Source organism: Cricetulus griseus, chromosome 2 (assembly GCF_003668045.3).
Source record: "Cricetulus griseus strain 17A/GY chromosome 2, alternate assembly CriGri-PICRH-1.0, whole genome shotgun sequence".
Lineage (NCBI taxonomy): Eukaryota > Metazoa > Chordata > Mammalia > Rodentia > Cricetidae > Cricetulus > Cricetulus griseus.
Window position 1 is genome coordinate 442,290,034 of NC_048595.1, and position 24,591 is coordinate 442,314,624.

General features: G+C 45.8%; 1 protein-coding gene across 1 annotated transcript in view; it reads right to left on the minus strand.

The window, feature by feature from the left end:
* Positions 1–844: 844 nt before the first annotated feature.
* LOC103164567 (collagen alpha-3(VI) chain) overlaps positions 845–24,591 on the minus strand; it is a 77,476-nt gene continuing 53,729 nt past the window's right edge. Inside the window, exons 24-44 of the mRNA XM_035441118.1 lie at positions 24,480–24,515; positions 23,938–24,000; positions 23,366–23,428; positions 23,056–23,118; positions 21,752–21,814; positions 20,958–21,008; positions 20,786–20,821; positions 20,273–20,335; positions 19,952–20,014; positions 18,456–18,488; positions 18,337–18,373; positions 18,224–18,235; positions 17,641–18,134; positions 16,056–16,152; positions 14,814–15,512; positions 13,318–13,420; positions 11,466–12,151; positions 9,205–9,468; positions 7,851–7,949; positions 2,345–2,509; positions 845–1,596 (exon numbers count right to left, since the gene is read on the minus strand). Coding sequence (XP_035297009.1) covers positions 1,583–1,596; positions 2,345–2,509; positions 7,851–7,949; positions 9,205–9,468; positions 11,466–12,151; positions 13,318–13,420; positions 14,814–15,512; positions 16,056–16,152; positions 17,641–18,134; positions 18,224–18,235; positions 18,337–18,373; positions 18,456–18,488; positions 19,952–20,014; positions 20,273–20,335; positions 20,786–20,821; positions 20,958–21,008; positions 21,752–21,814; positions 23,056–23,118; positions 23,366–23,428; positions 23,938–24,000; positions 24,480–24,515 — 3,204 coding nt within the window. The 3' untranslated portion in view covers positions 845–1,582. The remainder of the gene's footprint in view (positions 1,597–2,344; positions 2,510–7,850; positions 7,950–9,204; positions 9,469–11,465; positions 12,152–13,317; positions 13,421–14,813; positions 15,513–16,055; positions 16,153–17,640; positions 18,135–18,223; positions 18,236–18,336; positions 18,374–18,455; positions 18,489–19,951; positions 20,015–20,272; positions 20,336–20,785; positions 20,822–20,957; positions 21,009–21,751; positions 21,815–23,055; positions 23,119–23,365; positions 23,429–23,937; positions 24,001–24,479; positions 24,516–24,591) is intronic.

Below are 24,591 nucleotides of genomic sequence, written 5' to 3' on the forward strand. Positions count from 1 at the left end.
GCTGGCTAGGTCACTCTGTAAGTAAGGCTTTTCCCTATTAAATACCCTTATATTTCTACCTGACTCCATATTGGTAATTTCCCACTATAGTATACAGCAGGAATGACCAGTAGGCTCACTCTCCAGAAGAGACAGTCAGCCACCCCCGGGAGTTGGTATAAGATATCCCTGCTCCTTCACTCCACAGCAAGGCTGCAAGGTTCACAAGCTAAAGTGGTCCTCAGAATTCCCTTGTAGAATCAAACTCATGACCCTCACAGTGGGCTCTGTCTGACTAACAACTTTTAACCCTGGTCTCAGCTCCGCCTAATTTCCCACTCCCTTCGACTCTCTAAGAACCAGTCACACCTAACTCCTCAGGGCTGCTTCTAGAGGAACCCAAAATATGACACTGGATCATGATAACCCGTTTTAGGTCCACATCACATAAATCAAGAAGGAAGATGCAGAGCTCAGCCTGACAACTGGGCTCCAAAGTTCTCTGTTACTGGGGGTCCTTTTGGGGCTGGGGTTGAGTGTCTGGCAGTCTCATTTTGGCAAAGCCATTAGTCACCAGTGCTCCAATCAGAGCACTGATCTGAATCCACCAAGGTCTCTGCTGAGACAGCAGAGGACCAGGAAACAAGGTCCCGGTGACCTCATGAGGACAAAGCAGGACTTCTGCAAAGAACTATGTGCTTCCCTCATCTGTGCAGAAAGGAGGGCATTCAGCTGATCCTTCCACAAACCCAAGGTCCCCTCCAGTAAAACCAGAGACCAGGCCTGAGTCAAAAGTCCTTGGTCTTGGGAAATCTTGACAGTGAGCACTATAGACACAAGAGAACCAAGAACACAAAACCCATGACACATTCAATATACTTTATTAAAAAGTTTCTTTGTATAAATTTCCTAAAATTTAAACATTAAATCCCACCTCCAAACTCCAAGACAACAACAATAAAAAAAACAACCCACATTAGAGGAATGCCAAAAAAATATTCTCTATTACAACTTTCTTTTAATTCTTTAATCGAGGCATTTGTCCCAACAGTGCACACAGATGAAAGGGGTCAGATTTCTTCTAATTAGATCATTTTTCAGAGAATTTAGAAGAAGAAAATTGCTTAAGGTCTAATCCAGGAAATTGGGGGCATAAAAAGGTTAGACTCTTGTTTCTCCGTCTAAGCCATGCAACTACAGGGGAATGAACCAAGCAGAAATGAACAGAGTAGCTGTGACATTGAGGCTATCTATGTCCTAGACATTGCATTTGCCTGGCACAGGCATGGAATGAAACTCCAGAGGGAATTTGAATTTATAGGAATGTTCACATAAACACCAGCAGTGGCTAGCTGTTACATAACGGTCCAAGTATACGGTAGAACTGCCTGGAGCCGGAGAGCGGGGTCCACAGACACGTTTAGCACCATATTGACAGGTCACGTGCAGAGGCTTTCCTCCCGAGGTTGAGTGTCAATCAAAGCATGAAAAGGCACCGTGCTGGGGCATCTACCCAGAGCTTCTATAAAAAATGAGTTGGAAATGGCCGCCTCCTTCTTCTCCCAGAGGTACGTATCGCCCAAAGGCCATGCTTAGGTTCTGGTCAGGCTGATAAATCTGGGTGTGGGACGCATTGAGTGTGGAAGGAGGGAGAGAAGGAGAGAGAAGGAAATGAAGAGGTCACAGACATAAAAGACATTGTATTCACTATGGTACAACCCCACAGCCTCCAGTCTCTATCCCTTCCTCAGTGGTCCCTGACCTTTGTAGTTTCAGATTTGAGTAATCTGAAATCGGAACCCACCCTGACAGAGGCCAGCCTCACCTCCACTTTGTGCACTGGCCCTCCCTCGACTCTGACCCCAGGCCCCGTGCCATTACTTATTGAATTGTCCACTATGACACTAGACAGCCCAAGTGTCAACATGATTATTTATGGGAAGCAAAATTAGTTTATCATTGGTTTTCGGTTGTTGATCATTATTCTTTTCTAACAATCATGTATAGTGTGACGTTTCTAAGGAGACAAGGATGTAGTAATGCTTCTGATATACTTAGCTCTGGGTTTCCTAACTGCCAAAAATACACCTACTTTCAGGAAACAAGCCAGCCATTCCAATAACTAATTTCGTGTGTGTGTGTGTGTGTGTGTGTGTGTGTGTGTGTGTGTGTGTGTGTGTGTGTGTGTAAAATTAAAAATTGTATCTCTTTTTAGTGTTTCCCTGGCACATCTTATCTGAGGATACAGGTTTATACATACAGGTTTTCCAAAGTCACTGTAATTCAAGTATTTCCCGGTGGTGAGGTTATTAACCTGGATCTCTTCTCTTACAGAGAAAACAGAACACGAGGGACAGCCACTTACCAGGACTGCACATCTTTTCACATTCTCCCTGGGTCTTGAATCTGTTCTCATTGCCCCCACAGCCTCCATACCAGAATCTCTTGCAACCTTTGTCATTCAGGTCGTAGTACCATAGTAACTTAAATTCAGCACAGGTGCCGCTGTCTTTGGGCAGCTTGCAAATATCTACAAACCAAGACGAGAAAGGAGCATCAAAGGGACTGTGCCAGCAACTCAGCCCCCAGAGTCCGTATCGGAGCCTGTGGTCTGATCTCAATGCTATAGTAGAGAAGGGTTTCATGGCGGGAAGGTTTCAACCTACCGAAGCCTCGGTTTCCTTGCTATTGTACTGACTGACATACGAGTCACTCTCAGGTTTGCAAAGAATAAATAAAATCACACCAAGAATCTCAAATATGAGCCATCATTGAATAGCAAAAATAAAATGACTAACTTCCCCCACCCCACCCCCATTTCATTCTCCCAGCCATTTGCTTTCCAGTTCTTTCTATCTTCAGCGTCCAGAGAAGAAACTGAATTTTCAGACCATGGGCTTTTCTACTCCTTGGTAAAATGGCATTAAATTCTGTTAGAATGTACTTCAAAAGTAAGGTTGCACATTTCACAAAAAACATAGATTGAAAATTTAGATAGAATATAAGTGAGCATTTGTTTTTCTTTAAAAAATATTGTATTTTATGTGTGTGTGTGTGTGTGTGTGTGTGTGTGTGTGTGTGTGTGTGTGTGTGTGTGCGCGCGCATCAGATCCCCTGGAACTGGAGTCATTGGCAGTTGTGAGCAGGCAGACTTGGGTGCTGGGAACTGAACTCTGGGCTTAGACAAGAGGAGCAACCACTTTTCAACACTGGACCTCCTCTCCAGGCCCTCAACAGGTGTTCTTTATGATAGGTGTGCACACAACACACACACACACACACACACACACACACACACACACACACACACACACACACATGTGTAACCAGGTATCATTGCAGCCTCTCACATAAAATTAACTCAGAAAAGAAACTTCTCACCACAGCAGAAATGCCCCAAGGCAAGACTGTGTGGGAGCAGGAATTTTTTTCCCTCCAGTTAAGGAAGTTCATGTTTTGAATGTATTTGTCTGTTGTAGCCCAGCTGCAAAGGATGGCCAGATCTCCTGGATGCCTACAGAGGTAAGTTTACAGTTTGAAAACAGTGAGGCTTCTGTTTACAGAACTTTCTGGCAAACTCTGGAGTTCTCTGGGAATGATGTGTGCATGTGAAGTGCTTTAATCTAAAAGTCTGGAAGGCTAAGCCTTCTTTCAACAAAAGTCCTGGAGCAGATAATGTGCATGTCTGTGCGAGCGTCTACCAGCCCGACTCACAGCTCTCCCACCAAGTGCCACTTCCATTTAACCCTGAGCAAACCAGAATGCCATTGTTGTAGTTAGTACTTCTTTGAGCAAGATCAAGGGAGCTCATTCAGAAGTACTCAAAACACGACTGGAAGTGTGTTCCTTGGCATTTCTGTGGTTTTAAGAACACGAATTTGATCACCTTGGATACCAGCAGTGTTGATACAAGATTCTGCCAAACCTACAAGGCAGGAGTAAGTTTCTGAAGCCAGAGCCCCAGGTCTACAATGGAGGCTTAATGTTCCCCTGAAGTTTTCAGTGTGATTGTGACTAAGTTTTGGACCCTCCCTTTTAGTGTTTGTAAATCAAACACTGCAACCAGTTAAGTCACCTTCTCACAAGACATCAACAGCCTTGAGGACAAATGAAGAAAGCATCCGTACCTACTCATCTCAAGGTGCAGAGTTTAGCTCTTTAAATTGTCATTGACATAAATTTCCCCCATTACATCATCTTGTTCCAATCAGTGATAGATAGAAGACAGATAGACAGACAGACAGACAGACAGACAGATGGATGATAGATAGATAGATAGATAGATAGAAAGAAAGATAGATAGATAGATAGATAGATAGATAGATAGATCTATCCATAGTGGCATATGGCTAACCAAATGATGTATTGCCATTTTACATTTTAAATTTACTGTCTACCATACCAACACAAAACACTACCAACAACAACAACAACAAAAACACAGCATGTACCAACTGTAAGTCATATTTTTGGTATCAGAAGTGATCTTAGAATCAGTACAACAATAAAATGTTGTCAAGCATGGGATAACCATTCATTTGGAGCTGTATAATCGACCCAGTGGCACGTCCTCTGATAAAATACAATCAGCCCTAGAGACTGGTCATTTTCTAGGATAAGTAACAATTGTTACCAAACACATGATGAGTTCTTTTGGCTAGCTCTGGCGTTGACAGTTTTCTTTCACAAATATATTTACACTATTGATTTGTGTTTCATTTAGTAATATTGAAAAAAATCAATGCTCTTAGTTAGACTTGCTTTATTTAGAAATTTTCACTTTGGGAACGTGGATGTCAATTTGGAGGTCTGGTTAATCTATGGGGCCTCTGGTAGTGGATCAATATTTATCCCTAGTGCAAGAATGGAGTTTGGGAGCCCACTCCACATAGAGGGATACTCTCAGCCTAGACACATGGGGGAGGGTCTAGGCCCTGCTCCAAATGATATGACAGACTTTGAAGATTCCCCCATGGAAGGCCTCATCCTCCCTGGGGAGCAGAAAGGGGATGGGATAGGGGTTAGTGTGGGGGCAGGGGAGGAGGAGAGGGAGAAGGATTGACATGTAAAACAAGCTTGTTTCTAATTTAAATTTAGAAAAGGAAAAAAAGAAAGAAACTTTCACTTTAAGATGCATAGAAAGTATTCACCCCAGGGCTCCACCAGCCAAAACTGAGATGAGAATAGTTACTTACAACATTCTAAACCCAAAATTAACAGCCAGTGCACAGTCCCTGCTGTAACAAGCCTGTGGCTGTCAACACGGCACACTCAACCTCTCCCTGCTGTGTATTCTGTTCGAAACTCTTTTATTAGCTTTTGCCTCTCTGTTTGTGGAAAATGCAAAATTTCTAGAAAATTCTTGTTTCATCGAGAGAACATGGCTTGGAAGAACTCCTAGACAGCAAGATTTGGGGGTGATTTTTGCTTCCCTCATTTGTGTCTCAGAAGGCTATGTAAACAATAAAATCTTCACTCACGAATCTGGGTCAGGCTGTTCTGTGTTTCAGAGTGTAGCTGTGCCTTTGAAGCATGTGCATACTGGGTCTTCTTTGGCTGCTCTTTTTTTCTTCCTAAATTTTATTATTAGTGGTGTGTGTGTGTGTGTGTGTGTGTGTGTGTGTGTGTGTGTGTGTGTGACAGGAGGGGGGATGCCATGGCAAGAGTATTAAAGTCAAAGGAAACTATGGAGTAGGTTCTCTCCTTCCATGTTTTTATGGGTTGGGGCAGGGGATGAGAAAGTTGGGTTGTTACTGAGTCATCTCTCTGCCCCATAACCAGTATCTTGAAGGAAAATCTGGGAAACCCCAACCACAGAGATGTGGTTTCTTTTTGAGGTCAGTTAGTTCTCTTGTTGGGACACCCTTACCAGGGCACCCTAAGAATATAGCAGAATAGCTATGAGCCAGGCAGTAGACAAAAGTCTGTCTGCAGTCTTCGATACGGGCAGCAGAAACTGCTAACCAGCAGAGTCAAGGGTCTCTGCCTTCCCCTCCCCCAACCTGCATTGCACCTACCTACTTCAGCCTTCCAGTTTGAGCTTACATCATAGCATTAAATTCCTTCAAGGCGTTTTATACGGTCTCTCAGCAGCTGCAGTTGCATTGTCACAATCTGTATGGATTCCTGCCCTGTTTTCATAAGGTTCTATTGAGAAAATTCCCTAGTCTTCTGCCAGTTCTCTGGGAAGGCTAGGGACATTGAACACCATACCTCCGTTTGCATGTTAAATGACCATGGTGGCTCTTCAATCTAGCACAGTTACAAAGGCAGCTACAAATGCTTCTTAGGATAATGAAGAAAAGCACATGGTGAGAAGTTGCTCCCAATTGGCCAGAAAGCATCAAACCATCTCTGCACTAAGCTGACACATGCTCTTTGAGGACTATGAAACAACACCACACCTAAGTCCTCTCGGGTTTTTGAGTTCTTATGTTAGTGCTGGCATCTTTGGCTGACCCATCCTAAGTCAAATACGTTGAGCACTGCAGTAGTCACTTCCTCAAAGCTAATGAGCAAAGTCTCCATTCTGCTAATTGGGAGTGATTGAATGAGAATGGCTCCCATTGGCTCCTGTGTTTGGACATTTGGTCCCTGTGCTGGCTAGTTTATGAAAATTTGGCACAAGCTAAAGTCATCTGGGAGGAGGGATCCTCGGTTAAGAAAATGTCTCCATAAGATCATAAGCAAACCTATAGGGCATTTTCTTAATTAGTGATTGATGGGGGAGGGCCCAGCCCATTGAGGGTAGTGCCATCCCTGGGCTGGTGATACTGGGTTCTATGAGAAAGCAAGCTGAGCAAGCCTTGAGGAACAAGCCAGGAAGTAGTTCCCCTCCATGGCCTCTGAATCAGCTCCTGCCCCCAGGTTCCTGCCCTGTTTGAGTTCCTGTCCTGACTTCCTTTAGTGATGAACTGTATCTATAAGTGTAAGCCAAATAATCCATTTCCTCCATAAGTTGCTTTTTGGTCATGGCGTTTCATCACAACAACAGTAACCCTACCTAAGACAGTCCCCAGTTGCTTGAACAGTTCTAGAAAGATTAGAGCTTTGGTTTTGTTGGAGGAAGTGTGTCACAGGTAGGAGTTGAGGCTTTAAAAGCCCCCCACCATCCCCAGTGAGTTCTCAGCCTCCTGTTTGTGGATCAAGAGATGAGCTCTCCAATACTCCCGCTGCAGCAGCCTGCTACCTCTGCTCAACCATCATGAATACACTCTTATTCCTCTGGAACTGAAAGCCCCAAATAAATTCTTTCTTCCATAAGTTGCCTTGGTCATGGTGTCAATCACAGCAACAGAAAAGTAACTAATACAGGTGGTTATGGGTTCTCAGACTCGTATTCCAAGGATATAAGTCATGCCTGTCACTAACAGACACACTCTGTGCTCAAGTACCCAAGAGAGTGGTCTACAAGAGCAAGCCACAATGTGTTGTTTCAGGAACTAGGAACACATCAGAATCCTCGTGTTCTGTGGGGTCTAATCCAGTTGTCTTGTGTTTCCTAAGCAGTTTCTTACAGCTAATTCAATGAGTGAATGAAACCCTATTCTTTGCAGCACCACAGACCACAAGCCAACCCTACTCTCAACCTAAGACAGAGAGGATGTGACTAATAGAGCTGTGCATGCTACCCACGGGCTCAGAAGCAGCTCCATCTGGCTTCTTCCAACAGTCCAACAGTATGGTGACAAGCATTGTTCCTCTGCATTTGAAACAGACAACATGCAGAATGGTATGGAACTCAGCAGCTGAGAGCCCCTTTGGAACTTACCGCCATGGAAGTTGTCTGAATTACTCTCAGGCAGGTGACCTCAATTTCAAAGGATTTGCCATTCCTGAGAGAATACTTCCTGAGATCCATAGTGACTCACCTGTTTTAGTGAGGAACAATGGCTCTGTGTTCACCATGAGATTGATGGTTGAACTAGATGCTGGTCGTGCTGGCTGAAGAGCTGGAGGCTGAGTTTTCTCTATAAGAAAAAACAAATTGTAGGTGACTACTAGTTGACTCAAAACTAAAATGGATGGAGAATGCTAAGCTGCAGATGGACACTTGCCTTCTGGATTAATCTCTTAGGTAATGGGGTGCTGTTGAAACATAGAAGTCTGCCCTCACTATAGATGCTGCAATATACATGTTAAATGCATCTGTTAGCAGCAGGTGGAGGAAGCCCCTGACCCAGGAGAATGGTGTCCTGGAGTTAGGTGGGTCTTCAGACTCCCTAACCTGGAGCTACCGGTGGAATTCCTTTCTTCAAGAATGATTCCAGCTGGGCGTTGGTGGTCCGAGCCTTTAATCCCAGCACTTGGGAGGCAGAGAGGCAGGTAAATCTCTGTGAGTTCGAGGCCAGCCTGGTCTACAGAGCAAGTTTCAGGACAGGCTCCAAAACAATACAGAGAAACCCTGTCTCCAAAAAAGAAAGAACGATTCCACCATATGAACCATGCTGCACTGAGGAGAGATACTCTGCCCACAAGCTTGAGAAGAGGGGTTAAGAATAGAGGTATAAGAACTCAGAAAGACTCAGAAAGAAGAAAGATATGGTCTTGAGTGGTTCAAAGGGGCTGGACATTAAGGACGTGGTGGTGTGTGCATGGCCGTAGTTCCAGTCACTTGGGAAGTGAAGTAGGAAGATCATCGGAACCCAAGATTCCAGGACAGCCTAAGCAACTTAGAGACCCAGTTCTAATGATGGTGATGGTGATGATGATGATAAAAGGAATGTGAGCAAAGTGGACCACCCAGCTGAGTACAGGTGGGTAGGGCCAGGGAGGGAGAGACTGGTAGCCCACCCACTCTGTGTCAGACCCTTGAGTCAGATACCTCATGACTATGCACATAAAGAGCTCCTAAACTCTTCCCTGGCTCCCTAGGGATTGGCTTCACTGAACTTGGAAACAGCGTCTCTACCACCAAGATTCAAGCCCTGTTTCCCTAGGCGCCACCCTGGATGAGATGGGCTAAGGGTGAGCAAATCTGGTTTCCCCCATAAAGTATCCCAGGAGCCAAGGATGAGGGCATATTGCACAGGGAACTCGGTCTTCCCTGCTGTTGCGGTGTTTTAGACTTGCAGGGTGCAACCCAAGTGCCCAGGATGGACAGGTTTTACTTTTTAATTGGTTCAGTGCTTCACAATAGACTCTGTACATCATTGTTTTACATCCTATTTGGTGTGCCATGTAGAAATCAAGAACCAAGTACCCTCAAATCAACGGTGCACTTACCTGTATTGAAACTTCCATGGTAGACGGCTCTGACCTGAGACTGCAGATAGGAGACCACCACCACGTGGTACGTCTGTCCAGGCAGCAGGCCACTGATGACACGGTCAGTGACAGTGAGGTTTTGCCTTAGAACCAAGGACTGGTCGTGGGCTGAGGTTACAGTGAGGTCATAAAAATAGGAGCTAGAGGGCTCCAGCCTCTCCCAGTGGAGTCTGGCACTGTTCTCTGTGACTTCAGAGACCTGCACTTCTCGGGACACTCTTGCTGGAAGGGCAGAGCAGAGTGCAGAGTTAACAAGTAAAATTCCTCATGACACAGGACACTTCACACAGATACACAGGAGCTTCAGAAGAGGTCTGGAAGATGTCAGAAGACAGCTGTCCCAAAGCTTCCCAAGAAAGAGAACTAATGTCCCATTCATCAGTCATATCCTCCATCGGCTCACATAGCATGTAACCACACAGTAACAATGCCCTCCCTTATTCGTCAACAAGGTACATAAACAACTACTTTCGTTTTTCTATCAAAAAATCACTTATTAGGATGATAATAAGCCAGGCAATGGTGGTGCACACCTTTAATCCCAGCTCTTGAGAGGCAGAGGCAGGCACGTCTCTGAGAGTTCGAGGCCAGCCTGGACTACAGAGTTCCAGGATAAGCTCCAAAGCTACACAGAGAAACCCTGCCTCAAACAAACAAACAAAAGATGATACTTTGAAATGTAAGTTCCAGGGTGCTAGCAGAAAGTTAGATATACAGTACAAACCAGCCCTGGGATTTCAAATGTGAAAAGTCATAACGTTTTAGGATGTGAAAACAACTGGTTGTCAAGAGGTCTCTGCTTTCCCTCTGCTCACAAAATGAAGATAGTTTCTTCTTTATGGAGAGCACATATATTCTAGACTCATCTTCCTTTATAGCAAGTGAAATGCTGTAGAATCTTCCTACATCTTCTTTGGAAAAAAAGGTAACAATAATACTCCCTGGGTCTGGTTGACTAACCCATCCCTCATTAACAAAGTCAGGAATGAAAGAGATTGCTGGTCAGACTCTGAGGACAAGTGTCTGAGGTGTGATTTCTCAGCTTACTGAACTAACTCCTGATATTGCCACAGAACTCAGTGTGGGACCCCTTTCTGTGGCCACATCCCTTTTGGAAGGAACGGAGTGATTATCACTAAGCTCCAGCTTAGATCTTTCCAAGTCATATTAGAAGGGGAGTAAGTTTGGTTCCAGAAAGAAAGAGGAAAAGAAAGAAGGGAGGGAGGGAGGGAGGGAGGGAAAAGTAAAAAGAAAAGAAGGAAAGAAAGAGAGGAAGGAAGGAAGGAAGGAAGGAAGGAAGGAAGGAAGGAAGGAAGGAAGGAAGGGAAAGGAGGGAAGGAGGTAGGGAGGTAGGAAGGAGGAAGCCACTCTGCTGCCTGAGCAAAGCAACAACAGCAGGCTTTTCCTTCCTCTCCCACTCAGAGTGCCAGGACCCACATTCCACATGTGACCAAGGATAGCTACAGATATGGCCCAACACAAAATCATAAACTTACTTGAAATATTGCAAAATGTTTCTTGTGTAACTCGATTACATAGTTCTCAGGCTTGAACTTTGTAGATAACAGCGTCATGTGGCAATGTCAAAAAGTTGGACAGATTCCTGACCAATTACCCATGGGAGGTGAGGCCATGGGACCCAGAGAAGAAGCTACTGCTCTGTGGTCCTAGTCCAGTGTGATGCCTAACTGCATTCTATGTGCTCATCTTTACATCCTCAGGCAAGTGTAGCTCTCACCCTCTTCAAAGATGCTGCCTTTGCAACAGACAGAGACCATTGCAAGAAATTGCTCAAAATGCAGAGAACAACTGATAGTGTGGTACCCAGCCCTAACTGATGTATCTACAACACAACCTCTGCACCTAAGGCTCACGGAACATTATGGAAGACGGGGACGGAATACTGTAAGAGCCAGAGAAACCAGGCCTCTATAGCAGGGAAACTACACCCAGGGAAGCAGGGCTGGCAGTAAAGGAAGGAGTTGCCTTCATCAGGACCCCAGCAGCCTTGAGAGGCTGTAAGAGGAAAAACTGCTTCATAATACAGAGAAAAGCAAAAGCGATGTGTGGACAATCCTATGAAACAGCTAGTATCTCCTAAAGTCATCAGCTATGACAACCTCAGACCAGCAGCTACCCTGTAAACAGACTTCCCAGGCCATGATCTCGAAGCGGTAAATTCATACATAGAAGATGGTTCTCTAATGAGGTTTTCTTACCCATGGGCTTAGTAGTGGCCGGCTTGGTGGCAGCTGGTTTGGCCTGTGGCCTGGGGGTCTCTGGCTTAGTAGCAATTGTCCTTGAAGCAGCAGCAAGGGGTCTCGCTGCTGCAGGCTTGGCTGCTGCTGTCTTTGCTGCTACCGCAGGTCTGACTGTGGCTGTATTCGCCGCCACAGGCTTGGCTGCCACATGCTTGTTGGCAGAAACTGGCTTCACAGCGGCTGGTTTAGCAAGGGAAGGCTGAGCTGGGACTGGCTGAGCTGGGGCTGGCTGAGTATGTACTGGCTGAGCAGGGGCTGGCTTAGCAGGAGTTGCTGGCTGAGCAGGGCCTGGTTTAGCAGGGGTTGCTGGCTGAGCAGGGGCTTGTTTAGCAGGGGTTGCTGGTTGAGCAGAGACTGGCTTAGCAGAGATTGCTGGTTGAGCAGGGGCTGGTTTAGCAGGAGCTGCTGATTTAGCAGGGACTGATTTAGCAGGAGCTGCTGGTTTAGCAGGGGCTGGTTTAACAGGGGCTGCTGGCTGAGCAAGGACTGGTTTAGCAGGGGCTAACTGAACAGTGGCTGGCCTAGCTGGGGCTGGCTTAGCAGATGGCAGATTTACAATTGCTGTTGGTTTGGTTGTTGTCACTGGCTTCATTGTGGTCACAACTTTGGATGTAAGACTTGAATTAACATTATATGGAGTGTTTCTGTTAAAAACAAATCAAGCATTACCTGTACCCATACTTCTGCATGTTATATGAAATAGAGAGTCATAGCCCTATGATCTATAGGAAAGTTGTGGTTTTATCAACATGTAGGTACTGGTTTCTATACATCTTACATAATACTGCATATACCACATTTCTTACTTTTAGAATCTACCACTAAGAAAATATTGAATGGCATACTAAATAGAATTGTTCAAAATTATTGTAATTGCATCAATGATAAATAAATATAATATCCTAATTTCAATTGATAAGAAAAGGTGGAAAGTAAAAGGGAGTATACATGTTCAGCAATGTTTTAATTTAAACATTAACTGAGTCATGTATGTCAAAATCAGTACTATTTGTTTGCACTATAAATTATTCATTAGTGAGGTAGCTCGCACTATCAATCCTAGAACACTGAAAAGATGAGACAGGAGAACTGCTGTAAGTTTGAGATCAGCCTTGGCTACAAAGTAAGGTCCAGGCCAGCATGGACTGCATAGCAAGACCATGTCTAAAAAAGTCAAAAAGAACAGAGAGGGAGATTGGGGAGAGGAAGAGGAGGAAAAGGAACGGGTAACACAATGCAGCAGACCCTCAACTCGGCTCACACTGGCCACACTTAAATCTAGTGTGGCCATATTTTGACACATAAAAAATGGTTTTAAAAAAGTAACAATGTGCTAGGACTGACTTAGGTCTCAAGAGACCTTATACTTAATCCTTTTTCTCATGAAAACCCTCCTGGTCAATTTTCTAATAAGCCCAGGCTAGGCCACTGAAAGATGAGAGGTCATGTGGAGCGAAGATGGATCTTCCCATCGAAGACCAGGCTAGAACAGCCTGTCCACAGCTGAGAAGCATATGATCACAAACATAAAGGCGGACAGTAGATAAAAACCACTCAGCTGAACCCAGTCAGAAATTTCTAACCCACAGGACTGAAAATTCTTGTTTTAAATGTCTAAGTTCTGGCCACTTTGTTTTGCAGCACAAGCTAACCAATACAAAAGAATGCTTAAGAACTCACATTACTTTAGGGAAGTCATACTTCCATATTTCATTGTCTCCATCCACGAAAGCCTGGGATTGGTTGGAGACCTCTACTCTACAGCTACTCTTGTGCTACGATATTTGGTGTGACAATTATAATTACTTACACATGTTTGTGACCAAACTTCACACCATTCTTCATTGGTTGGTCCCCTTGGAACCAATCACACTGTTTCCTGATATCTGGAGGCAGGTAAAACGCATTTTCACCTAGAGGGGGGAAAAATCAAACCATAGAAATGAAAATTAGTGTGTTAATGAGTTAGTTATATAAATACTTGAGTGACTCAGTTGAAGATAGTGGGTCCTCGATGTGAGAAAGTAGACCAGAATAAATGAAACTTTAAGTAGAAAGTATAATAGGTTCCATACATTAACATCAAATTATAATCCAGATATGTTGGTGTTCTCTAAATGTTTTATTGGGTTCACTCTTGTTTCTCCCTGGGTAAAGCTGAGGGTTGCCTGTGCTTCATATTTTCCCCTGAATGTTTTTTGGCATAGGCATTCCTAATGTGAAGAGGGTCTTGTTCATGGACTTCAATTTTCTCTTCAGTGATGAACATTCAGCATTGACAGGCTTTCTTGTATTTTATAGATAACCCTCTTTGTTCAATATGTGGCCTGTGCTAATTCACTGTGAACTACCCCAGGCCCTGGCAAATACAACAAATTATTTGTCCCCATGTAGGACGCAGTCTCCAGAGATTACAGATCTAGAAACAAATGACCCATAAGTCACATAACTGATGCCTTAAGTCCAGTGTCCAAAGGTGGGAACTTTTGGAAATTAGTTTTTAAGATAAATGCAGAGCAGTCACTGAGATAATGAAAAGGAAATGAGAGGGAGGGTGTGTCCCACTCAGAGGCAAGCATGGGCTAGGCAGCAAATCTAAAATCAATGAGACCCCTTCTAGAAGCTTCCCTCAGTCCCCCCAACAGGATAGACTTCCTATGGCACACCAACATACTAGGTCACCCATAGTCAATGTGTGTTTGGTCCATTTGCAAACTAATTGTGAACTCTTTGGAACACCATCAATGCCTCATGAATAGAAAGTACCAGTCAAACAGGCAGAATAAGTGAGCAAAGGAGACTAGAGTTGTTGCCTATGTGTGCCTTGTGGACTCTAGCTCCTAACTCAAGGCATAGGGTAGTCACACACACACACATGCACAGGCACACACACACACACACACACACACACACGCACACACACACACACACACACTATATCTGTATATAGTATGTGTGTATATGTATATATACATATGTGTATTGAATGAATATATATACACACACACACATACATACATACATACATACACACACACACACACACTATATCTGTATATAGTATGTGTGTATATGTATATATACATATGTGTGTTGAATGAATATATATGCACACACACACATACATACACACACATATATAATATATATATATACATATGTATATATATATATATATATATTTATTGAATGAATGAACAACCTCATGCCAACACATAGGTGTGTATATGTGTTTTCTGTGACTGTTCTTCCAGCCTTGTAACCAAAGTATGGGCCAGAGTATACTACATGTGGTATAGGACTTACTGCTGACAAAGGATGGGAGCAGCCTCCCAAAGCGCATCAGAGGCTCCTCGTTGAGCTCCGTTGATTTGTCCACAAGTTTGAAGAAGACATCATTGGGCTCACTGGCAAAGCTGTACACCTCCTTGACATTTACCTTCCTGCCAATGCCCAGAACCACGAAGAAGTAACCCTTGCACTTGGCCTGCAGGATGACTCTCTGGGCCTCTTCCAGCTGCTGCCTCTGCATATCACCAGTCAGCATCAGCACCACAATTTTGAGGTCCCGTGGGTTTGGTGCACTTTCAAAGACGTTCTCTATAGTGTATTCAATGGCATTGCCCAGGGCCATGGTTCCCTGCAGCTGGGTCATCCTCCTGCTCAGGAAGTCTAGCAGCTTTTCCTTGGCACCATAGTCCGTCAGTGAGAATTCCACCTTCACAGGGGGCACACTAGCATTGTCCACAGACTCATAGGTTGCCTGCTGCACGACAGCCACTCTGGTAAAGTGCTGGGAGGCTTTGGGGTCTGGACTCAGGTCCAGCTGCCTGACCACATAACTTATGTACTTCTTCATCTCATTGAACTGGAACAGAGTGGTAGCCTCTGAGCTGTCCAAGATGAAAGCCAGGTCTATGTCCACATCACTGCCTGCTGCCCTCCGGTCCCTGAAGGAAGGCCTCCAGCTGCCAAATCCACAAGATGGGTCAATATTGCAAATGTCTAGGAAAAAAGCACAGTGGCATATTATCTCTTGGTTCCACGAAGCATCCTCACCTTCTGGGAGTCAGGTGACTACTCTCATCACATAAGACAGAAACTTTGCCGGGAAGGATGGTGCACATCTATAACCCTGGCACTTGGGAGTCTGAGGCAGCAGAATCACCAGGCTGAGGCAGCCTGGGATACATACTAAGACTATGCCTTACTGCCCTAATCATGGCCATATCTCAGTTTCTGTCCCCTCATTTCACTAGATGAAACTTGCCAATGACCTAAAGTCTTCGTAGTGCTCTGTGAAACTAAAGCACTCCTGTCACTTGCCATTCCTTTTAAAGACATGTGTTCTAAAAATACTTTTGAGCCAAACATGTAGGCTCTAGATTCCAAGATGAGAACATCCTTGCATGGCCTTTACATTAGTAAATATAACAAGGCTTCATCAACTAAGCTCGGCATCATCATTCTTCATCCATATGTCCCTCTGTGGTCATAACTTTAGTGGCTGTGGCTGGACAGATCCCCAAGCCCAGAAGAACAGCTTACCCAAGCAAACATGGCAGGTGAGGACATTCTTCAGGAAGTCTGTGAGGTCACCCCTTGCAGGTAGAACCAGGGCGTGTCCCACCGCTGTGTTATTGATCTAGTTCAGACAAGAGAAGATGTCGGGATGGACACAAGTGTATGGAACCATTATGCAAACGGGGAGTACAAAAGCAATGAGATAGCTTCCCCTTGGCCCAGCACCTTATTATCTGGACTCTGGGAACTTAGATAACTGTTTAGGCATTAAGTAAAGGATCTGGTACATCCCTGATAAATGGTGGGAGCTAAAATATTATGGTGGTGATTTTAGCAGTGGCAGAATCTAGCAAACACTGATCCATCCCTTCCCTGTTCCCTCCAGTGTAGACAGTGACAATGAGAATACCACTCCTAGGAGATACGAAAGGCCCCGCCTATCCTAGTGGCGGGCATGTGACATCCATGTAATTGGTCATGGATGTAATGAGTGAGGGCATTCCTGTCTGATCTATGGAAACCATAGGAATTTCACATGCTTGTGGGTCACTCAGCTCACACTAAGTAAGATGAACAAAAAAAGTTCCTTCATAAGAACTCATGGCCCAAGTTTAATGTTGAACTCCAAACCCAGTGTCTGACGCCAAGCCAGCCTACTTTGGCAGAATAAACCCTGAGGGATGCTGGCACTGATGGAGCTGTAGCTTGCTGACACAGGATGTGGTGATCTCATCTGGCAAGACACAAGAGTCCATATCACCCAGCCTCACTTCCCAAGAGAGACACTCAAGGAGACGCAGAGAGGGGTAACATGCCATGGCTGTAAGGCAGTGACAATGAGGACTAAGGACACCTAATTCTGGTCAGGGGCTCCCGGCCTTTGTATCTATCGTCCATGTGTCTTGACTGGTATCACTAGAAGTGGCTCTGAATGAGCACTACTTGTCAGTTACAATTAAACACCAAAGTGAGAATAGTGTGTGTCTTCTCCATAGGCTGGCCTAGAGGCCTAGCTAAGGAAAGGTTTTCACAGTGGTGGGGATCTTGAGGCCACTCACTGAGAGGCTTTTGGCCCCCATGACCAGCTCTGGGATAGTCTCCTCCAGAACAGAGTGGAGTGAGCTGTATCCAGTCCATGGGCCTCAGAGTCTGGTGGCCCAGCAGACTGAACTTGAGGCCCTCACTAACTCCAAGATCTTCTTATCCAATGAGTGGGGGTGAAAGTACAAAGCTTAGCATTGTGTTATAGGAAGCAAATGCCTACAACAGGGTCATATGAAACTCAAATTGAGCCATGTGGTGAAGAGCCAGAACTGTCCCCCTCTGGTGAGTGACAGAGTTCACCCACACCAACAACCTCTACTTGCCCAGTAAGGATGCATAGCCTTGCTACCTAGCCAGAACGATCAGCATGTGTGACGGGACCTGAGGGAGTAAGTCCAGTCCTCTGGATATTGCTCTAGTGCTGACGCCATAGGCTGTTCTGTTGACCCAGCCCCACTAGGATCTTTTAGAAGCCATAGAACACAAATCCTTCATGGAGAACATGGCATTCCAGAGAGCCTTCTCAGGAATAAGAGGGAGAGGTACCAAAGCATGGAGCACAGACCTGCAAGGCATTGGTGAGCGCTTGGTCCTCCTGGCTTGTAAGGAACAGGGGTGTGATCCCTGCATCTGAAAGCTTGAGCACAGCCTCCCGGAGCTGGGGGGTTGCTCTTGTGGGCTTATTGCTGAAGAAAACGGCCACTTTTCTCATCAGAAATCCACTCCTCACGCGTTTAAATGTGTTCCTGGCCACGAATGACATTGCAGTCTCCAGGCTCTGCTGCTTAGATGTCAAGGCCACTTGGAGATTCTGAATACTGTCTAACAGAGCAGACTTCTTCTTGGAGTCAGCAAACCGAATCTCTGTGGTCACCTCATTGTTATAGGTGACCACAGCCACTCGGGCACCCCTCGGACAGTTGCTCTCAGCAATGGTCAAATCTCCCACAATTCTCAGGAGCACGTCTCGCATCCGGCTGAAGGTGTCCTGAGTGACCCCCTCAGAGGTGTCCAAGGCAAAGGCAAGTTCTGTTGGGAATACAGGGCACTCCAGGGGCCCTGTGGGAAACGGGGGTTTCAGAGAACAAACTTTACTCACACAACGAAGCCTTCTGTCCTCAGAAGAATGTGAAATTACCGATACTCACCATAGCAACAAGCTACAAAGGAAACAAAGAGGAGAGACGATGGAAGTCAGGTCTGCTGGGCGAGTGTGAAAACATGATGTGCGTGCATAGGCAACAGAAGAGCGAATACTTACGGCATTTGTCTTTGATGTTTTGAATGAGGGCGCATTGCTTTGAAGGAAAATGAGAGTGTTAGAGAGAGCCGTTGACAGGTGAGTAAGACAACAGTTCACTCTGAACACTTGCTACTTACATCCACAGAGTCGCCTCGGTTGCCCTTGTGACCCTGTAAAACCAAGCAAGGACAGTCTGAGGGAAGGGGACAGGAGAGGGGAGTGGGAACACAATTGAATCATGAAATGTACACATATGAGAATGGCCTGCACAGTGACAATGTGCTAAGAATTATAATAAAGAGAAAAAGGAAAATAAAAGTTCACTCCTTAGCCATAGGAACATGATGGGAAGCAATGGATACTGCATAACCTTGAGCTTTTACAGCCCCTCTGCTAAATTAGATCCTATCGTTTGAGTAAAGGAAGACACTTTTTTTTAAGACACAGTGTTCTCCCTAGGAAGCCAGCTGGCTTTGTAGAAGCACCCCTCACACCTGGAAGCTTGCTGTCCATCCGTGTAACTCATGAATCTAGCCACTTGGGCTTCTCTCAGTTGCTCTTGGCAACAAACAGCTTCTCCTGAGAACACAGCTTCCTCTCCTATGCATGTTCTACACAGCCTGGTCCCTGTGAAAAGTACCTCACCTCTGCAGGATTCTACCGTTGGGCTCTAGGGACAGACTCACAACTGCCCTCTGTGTTTTATCCCCATGTTTTGTCAACCTGATGGTCAAGCTTTGCTGGCTCCTTGACTGTCTTTTCCTAAAGCAGTTTCTCTTGGCTAATGACCTAAAATAACTGTGAGCCACCCCATTAAGTGTGTCAGTCCTTAGTCTTGCACCCATCACACCCACAGGCTCAGCCTTCTTCCCTTGTCTTCAAGCAACCCAATCCCTCAGAGTTTCCCCCTAGGAGTGCTTATCCAGCTGCTGGTTTATCTTGTCCGTTCTTCCTTGAACCTCATGAATTTCAATAGAGGAACACACTAAATAGTGGTATCAGTCACAAAGAGTCCTCCTGGGCCCTGGGGTTGGATTCTAAACAATGAGTCAGTGGCCCCCTTGCGAATTTTATACCCAACAGAAATGTTCCCCAAACCCAGATTTGGTCTAATTGTGCAACTTGTGCAGCTTCTACAAGATATAAGCAAATGTGTTGCGACTTGTTCTCTCTGAACAAGCCTAGAGTGAGAAATTATAAAGGCCATTATTATAATATTGTCTGGATCAAAGTGGCATACAAAACAAATTTATAGCTCATTGGTAGAGTGCTGCCTGGTATGAATGGGGCCTTGGGTTTAATTCCCAGTACAAGAAAACATTATTTGTTTTCTTGTTTATGGTTCTAGTAACAAATCCAGGATCGTGCTCATGACAGGCACGTGCTCTGTCACTCAGATACATTCCCAGGCCCCAGAACACATTTTTCAAAGTGTATTATTTCAAAACTTCAATGTACTTTTCTCCATCATGCTATTAGAAGGGAAGAAGTTAAGAGGTTTAGTTAGCAGATCTTCACACAAATACAGAGGACTTTTTGGAGGCAAGAAGATGACTGGAAATTTCCGAGATCAGACACACCCGCCACCCTTCCTTCCACCCAGTGACTTGTTAGGAATTGAATGGATACTTACAGATGGCCCTGGGTAGCCAGGGTCTCCCTTCTGTCCGACTATCCCTGGAGGTCCTGAATTTCCCTACAGGAGGTAGAAGATGGAATGTTCTTAGCTCCTAGGGGTGGGAGGGTGGGAGGAGGAATCCATTCCAACCTTCCCCTGTGAGAAGTCTTTCACTTCAACAGGGCTCAATGGTCTCCAAACTTTAGGGGTAAAGGACAAATGACCCCAAGAAGCTCCTTTGATCCCTTACACTGTATGTTCTGGCAGGTTTGGCATCCCTTTCTGTTGCCACGAGTCTGCTTATTCCCACCTGCAGCAAGGTGTGGCCAAACTTACCCTTCGGCCTCTGATGCCTTTAGGTCCTGGTGGTCCATCTGCCCCTGGCTCACCAGGGGTACCCTGGGAAGACAGCCAAGAAGTGACACATCAATGTCTGCCACAGAAGGTCCTGCTGAGGGTCCTTGGGGCAGGACTCCAACAGGACATCTAAACCATACTTCCCAAATATTTCACAGGTTCTCTTCTACAATGGCTCCAGTGTATTGGCACAATTTGTAGAGAGCCTGGATTTACTCCACCACTGGGGTCTCTGCCACATGGTTTATGGCATTTACAGGTCCCCAATTCTTCCACTGTTCACATAGCCTTAAGCACCATGGACAACGAGCACTGCCACATCCATCCGTACAAAAGGGAACGTGTTAGAGAGCTCAGACACTTTCCAGTGTGGCCCTGTCGTAAGTGGCTGACCCAAGACTAAAGCTGAGATACTCTGACTTCAGCTCATGGGAAACCCCAAGCCTATCCAGAAGCACTGGTTATGTATGCTCCATCGCCCAGGGCACTCACCTTTGGTCCTGGATACCCAGGGAATCCTCTTTCTCCCTGTAAAAGACAATAAATGCCTCAGTATAGGGTCCCAACTTAAAGCCACTAAAGTCGATTTTGATACAAGATCTGAGAAGCCATCCTTGGTGACTCTCAACAACAGGGTTTCCCCAGGAGCTCAGCAGAAACATACCTTTTTGCCTCTCCGTCCTTCACTGCCAACCCCGTCTCTCCCATCATCTCCCTAAGGGAAACAGAGAGAATGTTACTACAAGCCATTGCACCAGGCACCTCACAACTACCATGTCACACCATCCACACCCTCAACAGAGGGTGAGTGCATGAATGTTTTCAGACCAAAGGGACTAGAGAAGAAAGCTTTCCATCTCTGTGCACTCCACCACAGGTATGAGCAAGGTCTATAGAGATGCTTGGATCTATGTGACCATTTATCTGTGAGGCTCTTTCAAATAAAAAATGCTGACCTTGACTTCTTGGACCTTCTGTTTTATTCTCCGGTCCCCAAGCCCTTTGTGTCCTAGCCTGCCACCCATTCTGGACAGCCCTTCTCCAAACACCTGAGCACTGTGTCTCCAGGTCTGTGCTCTCCATCATGTGAGACACTAGGCGTGAACACTGTTAATTATCCCACAACAAGAAGAATGCGTTGGAAAGACAAGAAGAATGCATTAGGAAGACATATTGATTCTTTAGAGCTTGGGACTTTAATCATCTGGTGGCTGGCCCTTTCACAGAGTCTTCAAAAAGAATGACTCATTTTACAAAACTCCCCAATGGCCTCTAGACTTCCTTCTTCATCCACAAAGCTGCCAATGAAACAAAACTCACTTTGCAATGAGCAGCTTTCATGATTTTTACCCACATTCCCACTAACTCAAGCAGGGAACCACAAGCCTCTCTGGGGCCTGGCTTTCTGCACCTGTCTTCACTATCAGTGAGCCCTGAAAGGCACTGGGGTGGCCTTACCGTCTCCCCACGGGGTCCACGGTTCCCGATGCCTCCCTTCGGTCCTGGCTCTCCTGGCTCACCCTACACAGGAAGAAAGGATGACACACTGAGTGGAGGCTGGCTCATGGGGACCCATGCCCCACAACTGCTGCACTGATGTACTGAGGGGGGTGCCTCATAATTCACCTTTTACATTTCCATGAGATCTATTTTTAGTTGTAACAAGCCAGGCACAGCAAGACAAGGGCCACACGCTGTCTCACGCATGAAGCAACAAAGGTTGACGTCATGATAGAGTGGAGGCCCATGATCAGTAGGGATACAGGGGTGGGGGACAGAACATAAATGAGTAAAAGGTGCCAGCATGCAGTTAGGCAGGAGTGGAATGTTCTAGTGGGCACTATGGGATGACTGCAGTTTAGATAACTCTCTCAGCAGAGAGAGTTTCAAGGGTCCCAAGACAAAGAAATGACCATTTCTCTGACCTTATCATCATATGTATGTATGAAATTATCACATTGTGCCCTATAAATAGGTACTGTTACATTCATAATTTTAAGATGCTAAGTGCAGTGACTGATGAAAAGGCTCAAGAAGTAAAATGCTTTTGCTACCAAGCCTGACAACCTGAGTTCAAACCCTGAATTCCATGTGGTGGAACAAGAAAACCAAATCCCACCACACTGTCCAGTGACTTCCATGTACCCACTGTGGTATGTACACTACCACACACATGATGGATGGATGGATGGATAGATAGATAGATAGATAGATAGATAGATAGATAGATAGACAGACAGATGGGTGGATACATACATACATATGATTTTAAAAATCTTTTAAAATTTCAATAAAATACTGACTATATATACTTTTTTTTTGCATGATCTCACTAGATAGACTAGGCTGACCTGAAACTTACAGTAATCCTCCTGCCCTGCATTCCCACCAATATAGTACTGAGACTATAGGCATATCCACCATAAGTGGTCATGTATCTACCTTTTTCTCATTTTGGGGGATTGTTTTGAGACCTCTATATAGTCCTGGCTGTCCTTGAACTCACTATTTAGACAAAGCTGGTCTCAAATTCACAGAGATTTCACCTGCCTCTGCCTCCTGCACACTAGGATTAAAAAGTGTGCCCCGCCGCTAATGTAACATTCAGGGGGAACTGGGGTAGGGTATTTGTGTTTGTGACCGCTGATGCACAAGGGTCAGGCTGAAGGGGAAGCGGTGGGGGTGGGCAGGCAGCAGGGAGGTGGCAGCATCCAGTTCAACACCGGCCTGTCCTCAGCCAAGCGATAGGGTTCTACACACACCTTCCTCCCCAGCGGGCCAGTTCTGCCACGCTCTCCAGGAGCCCCAGCAGTACCTCCACTTCCCTGTAAGGCAAGGAGAGGGGTGAACATGAAGCACCAGCCATCCAGACCAAGGTTCCTGGCTGTCCCCTGTCAGAGGTCACGGGTGACCTGTCTCATCCACAAATCCCAAGCACTCAGTGACATTCAGCACTGCCCACTGAAGCCCAAGGAATCACAGAGCGGCTCCTGCGGACTCCACACTGTCAGCCACTCGTGCATCAGCTCCACCAGTCAGCACACACTCCCGTTGTCACACCCAGATGCTTACCCGAGGTCCAGGAATTCCTTGCTCCCCAATCAGGCCTGGGGGACCAATGGGACCAGGAGGGCCCTGGAGAGTAAAAGGCCATGTCACAGGTGAGTGCTATTAGCTGAGCCTATGAAATCCTACGAATTCTCCGTAACCAAAGAGTAATAACAACACAAATGCTAAGCAACCAATGAATGGAAAAGTGGTTCTTCATCCATGTGGTGGAATATTACTCAGCCATTGAAAGGAATAAAATTCTGGCACGCACTAGAACACATCCGGAGTTCAGGGTGACGGGTGTGTGGGTCTATAAGAGTGAGGGAAATGACAAAGGTGGAGGGTGACAGGTGGGGTTGATAGGGTAAGGGGCAACAAAGGTAGAGAGCAATAAGGAGGGGGTAACCACAACATGCCTCCTTTGCGAGGCATTTTATTTAAAATAAACTGTTTTGAAGTTCTTACACAATATGGTGAACGCTCTAAGTGCTGCGGAATTGTTAGTAAAGGTCGAATCTGTGTTAAATGACCATCATTTAAAACCAAGGGACAAGGGAAATACTACAAGGCATGGGTCACACCAGGGTACTGACCTGTGAGCCTCGGGTACCCTGCTCTCCCTCGAAGCCTGGCTGGCCAGGACCGCCCCTGTTGCCCTTGGAGACAAGACAAGCAGGTAAATAACCCAACTCTCTGTTCTGGACTGGGCAAAGGGTACAGATGGCTGGCGACAGTAGCAACGAGAACCTGCTCGAGGGGCAGTGGCTGTCTCTCTGAGCCTACACGGTTGACTTGCCTGTTCCACAGGACAGTTTTAAGAAATAAGGATATTTTGGACTGAATCCTCTCTGGCACAGGCACGAAGACCAGACACAGGGGCGAACGGGGCAGAGGGCTGCCCAGAGTTCCACCTGTCAGCCATTTCCCTTCCTTCCACCCACTCTGGAAATCACTCGAAACACTGTCTCTTGTAGAAGAGGCTGAGTTTGAGACCATGATGGGGAAGAAAGCAGAGACTTTGGGACTGTTGGCCAGGGAGAATATCTTAATCCCTGGGTTGACAGTATCCAGGAGTCTCCTGGGAAACTGGGTGACAGAGAGACAAGAGACATGGCAATCCAGTCCAGTGACTCACCTTAGCTCCTGCAGGTCCCCTTCGGCCAGAGCCACCCTGCGGGAGAAGCCATACGACTTTGAGGAGGCAATGGGGGACGTTGGGTCCTAACAAATGTATCCCCCCCGCACTG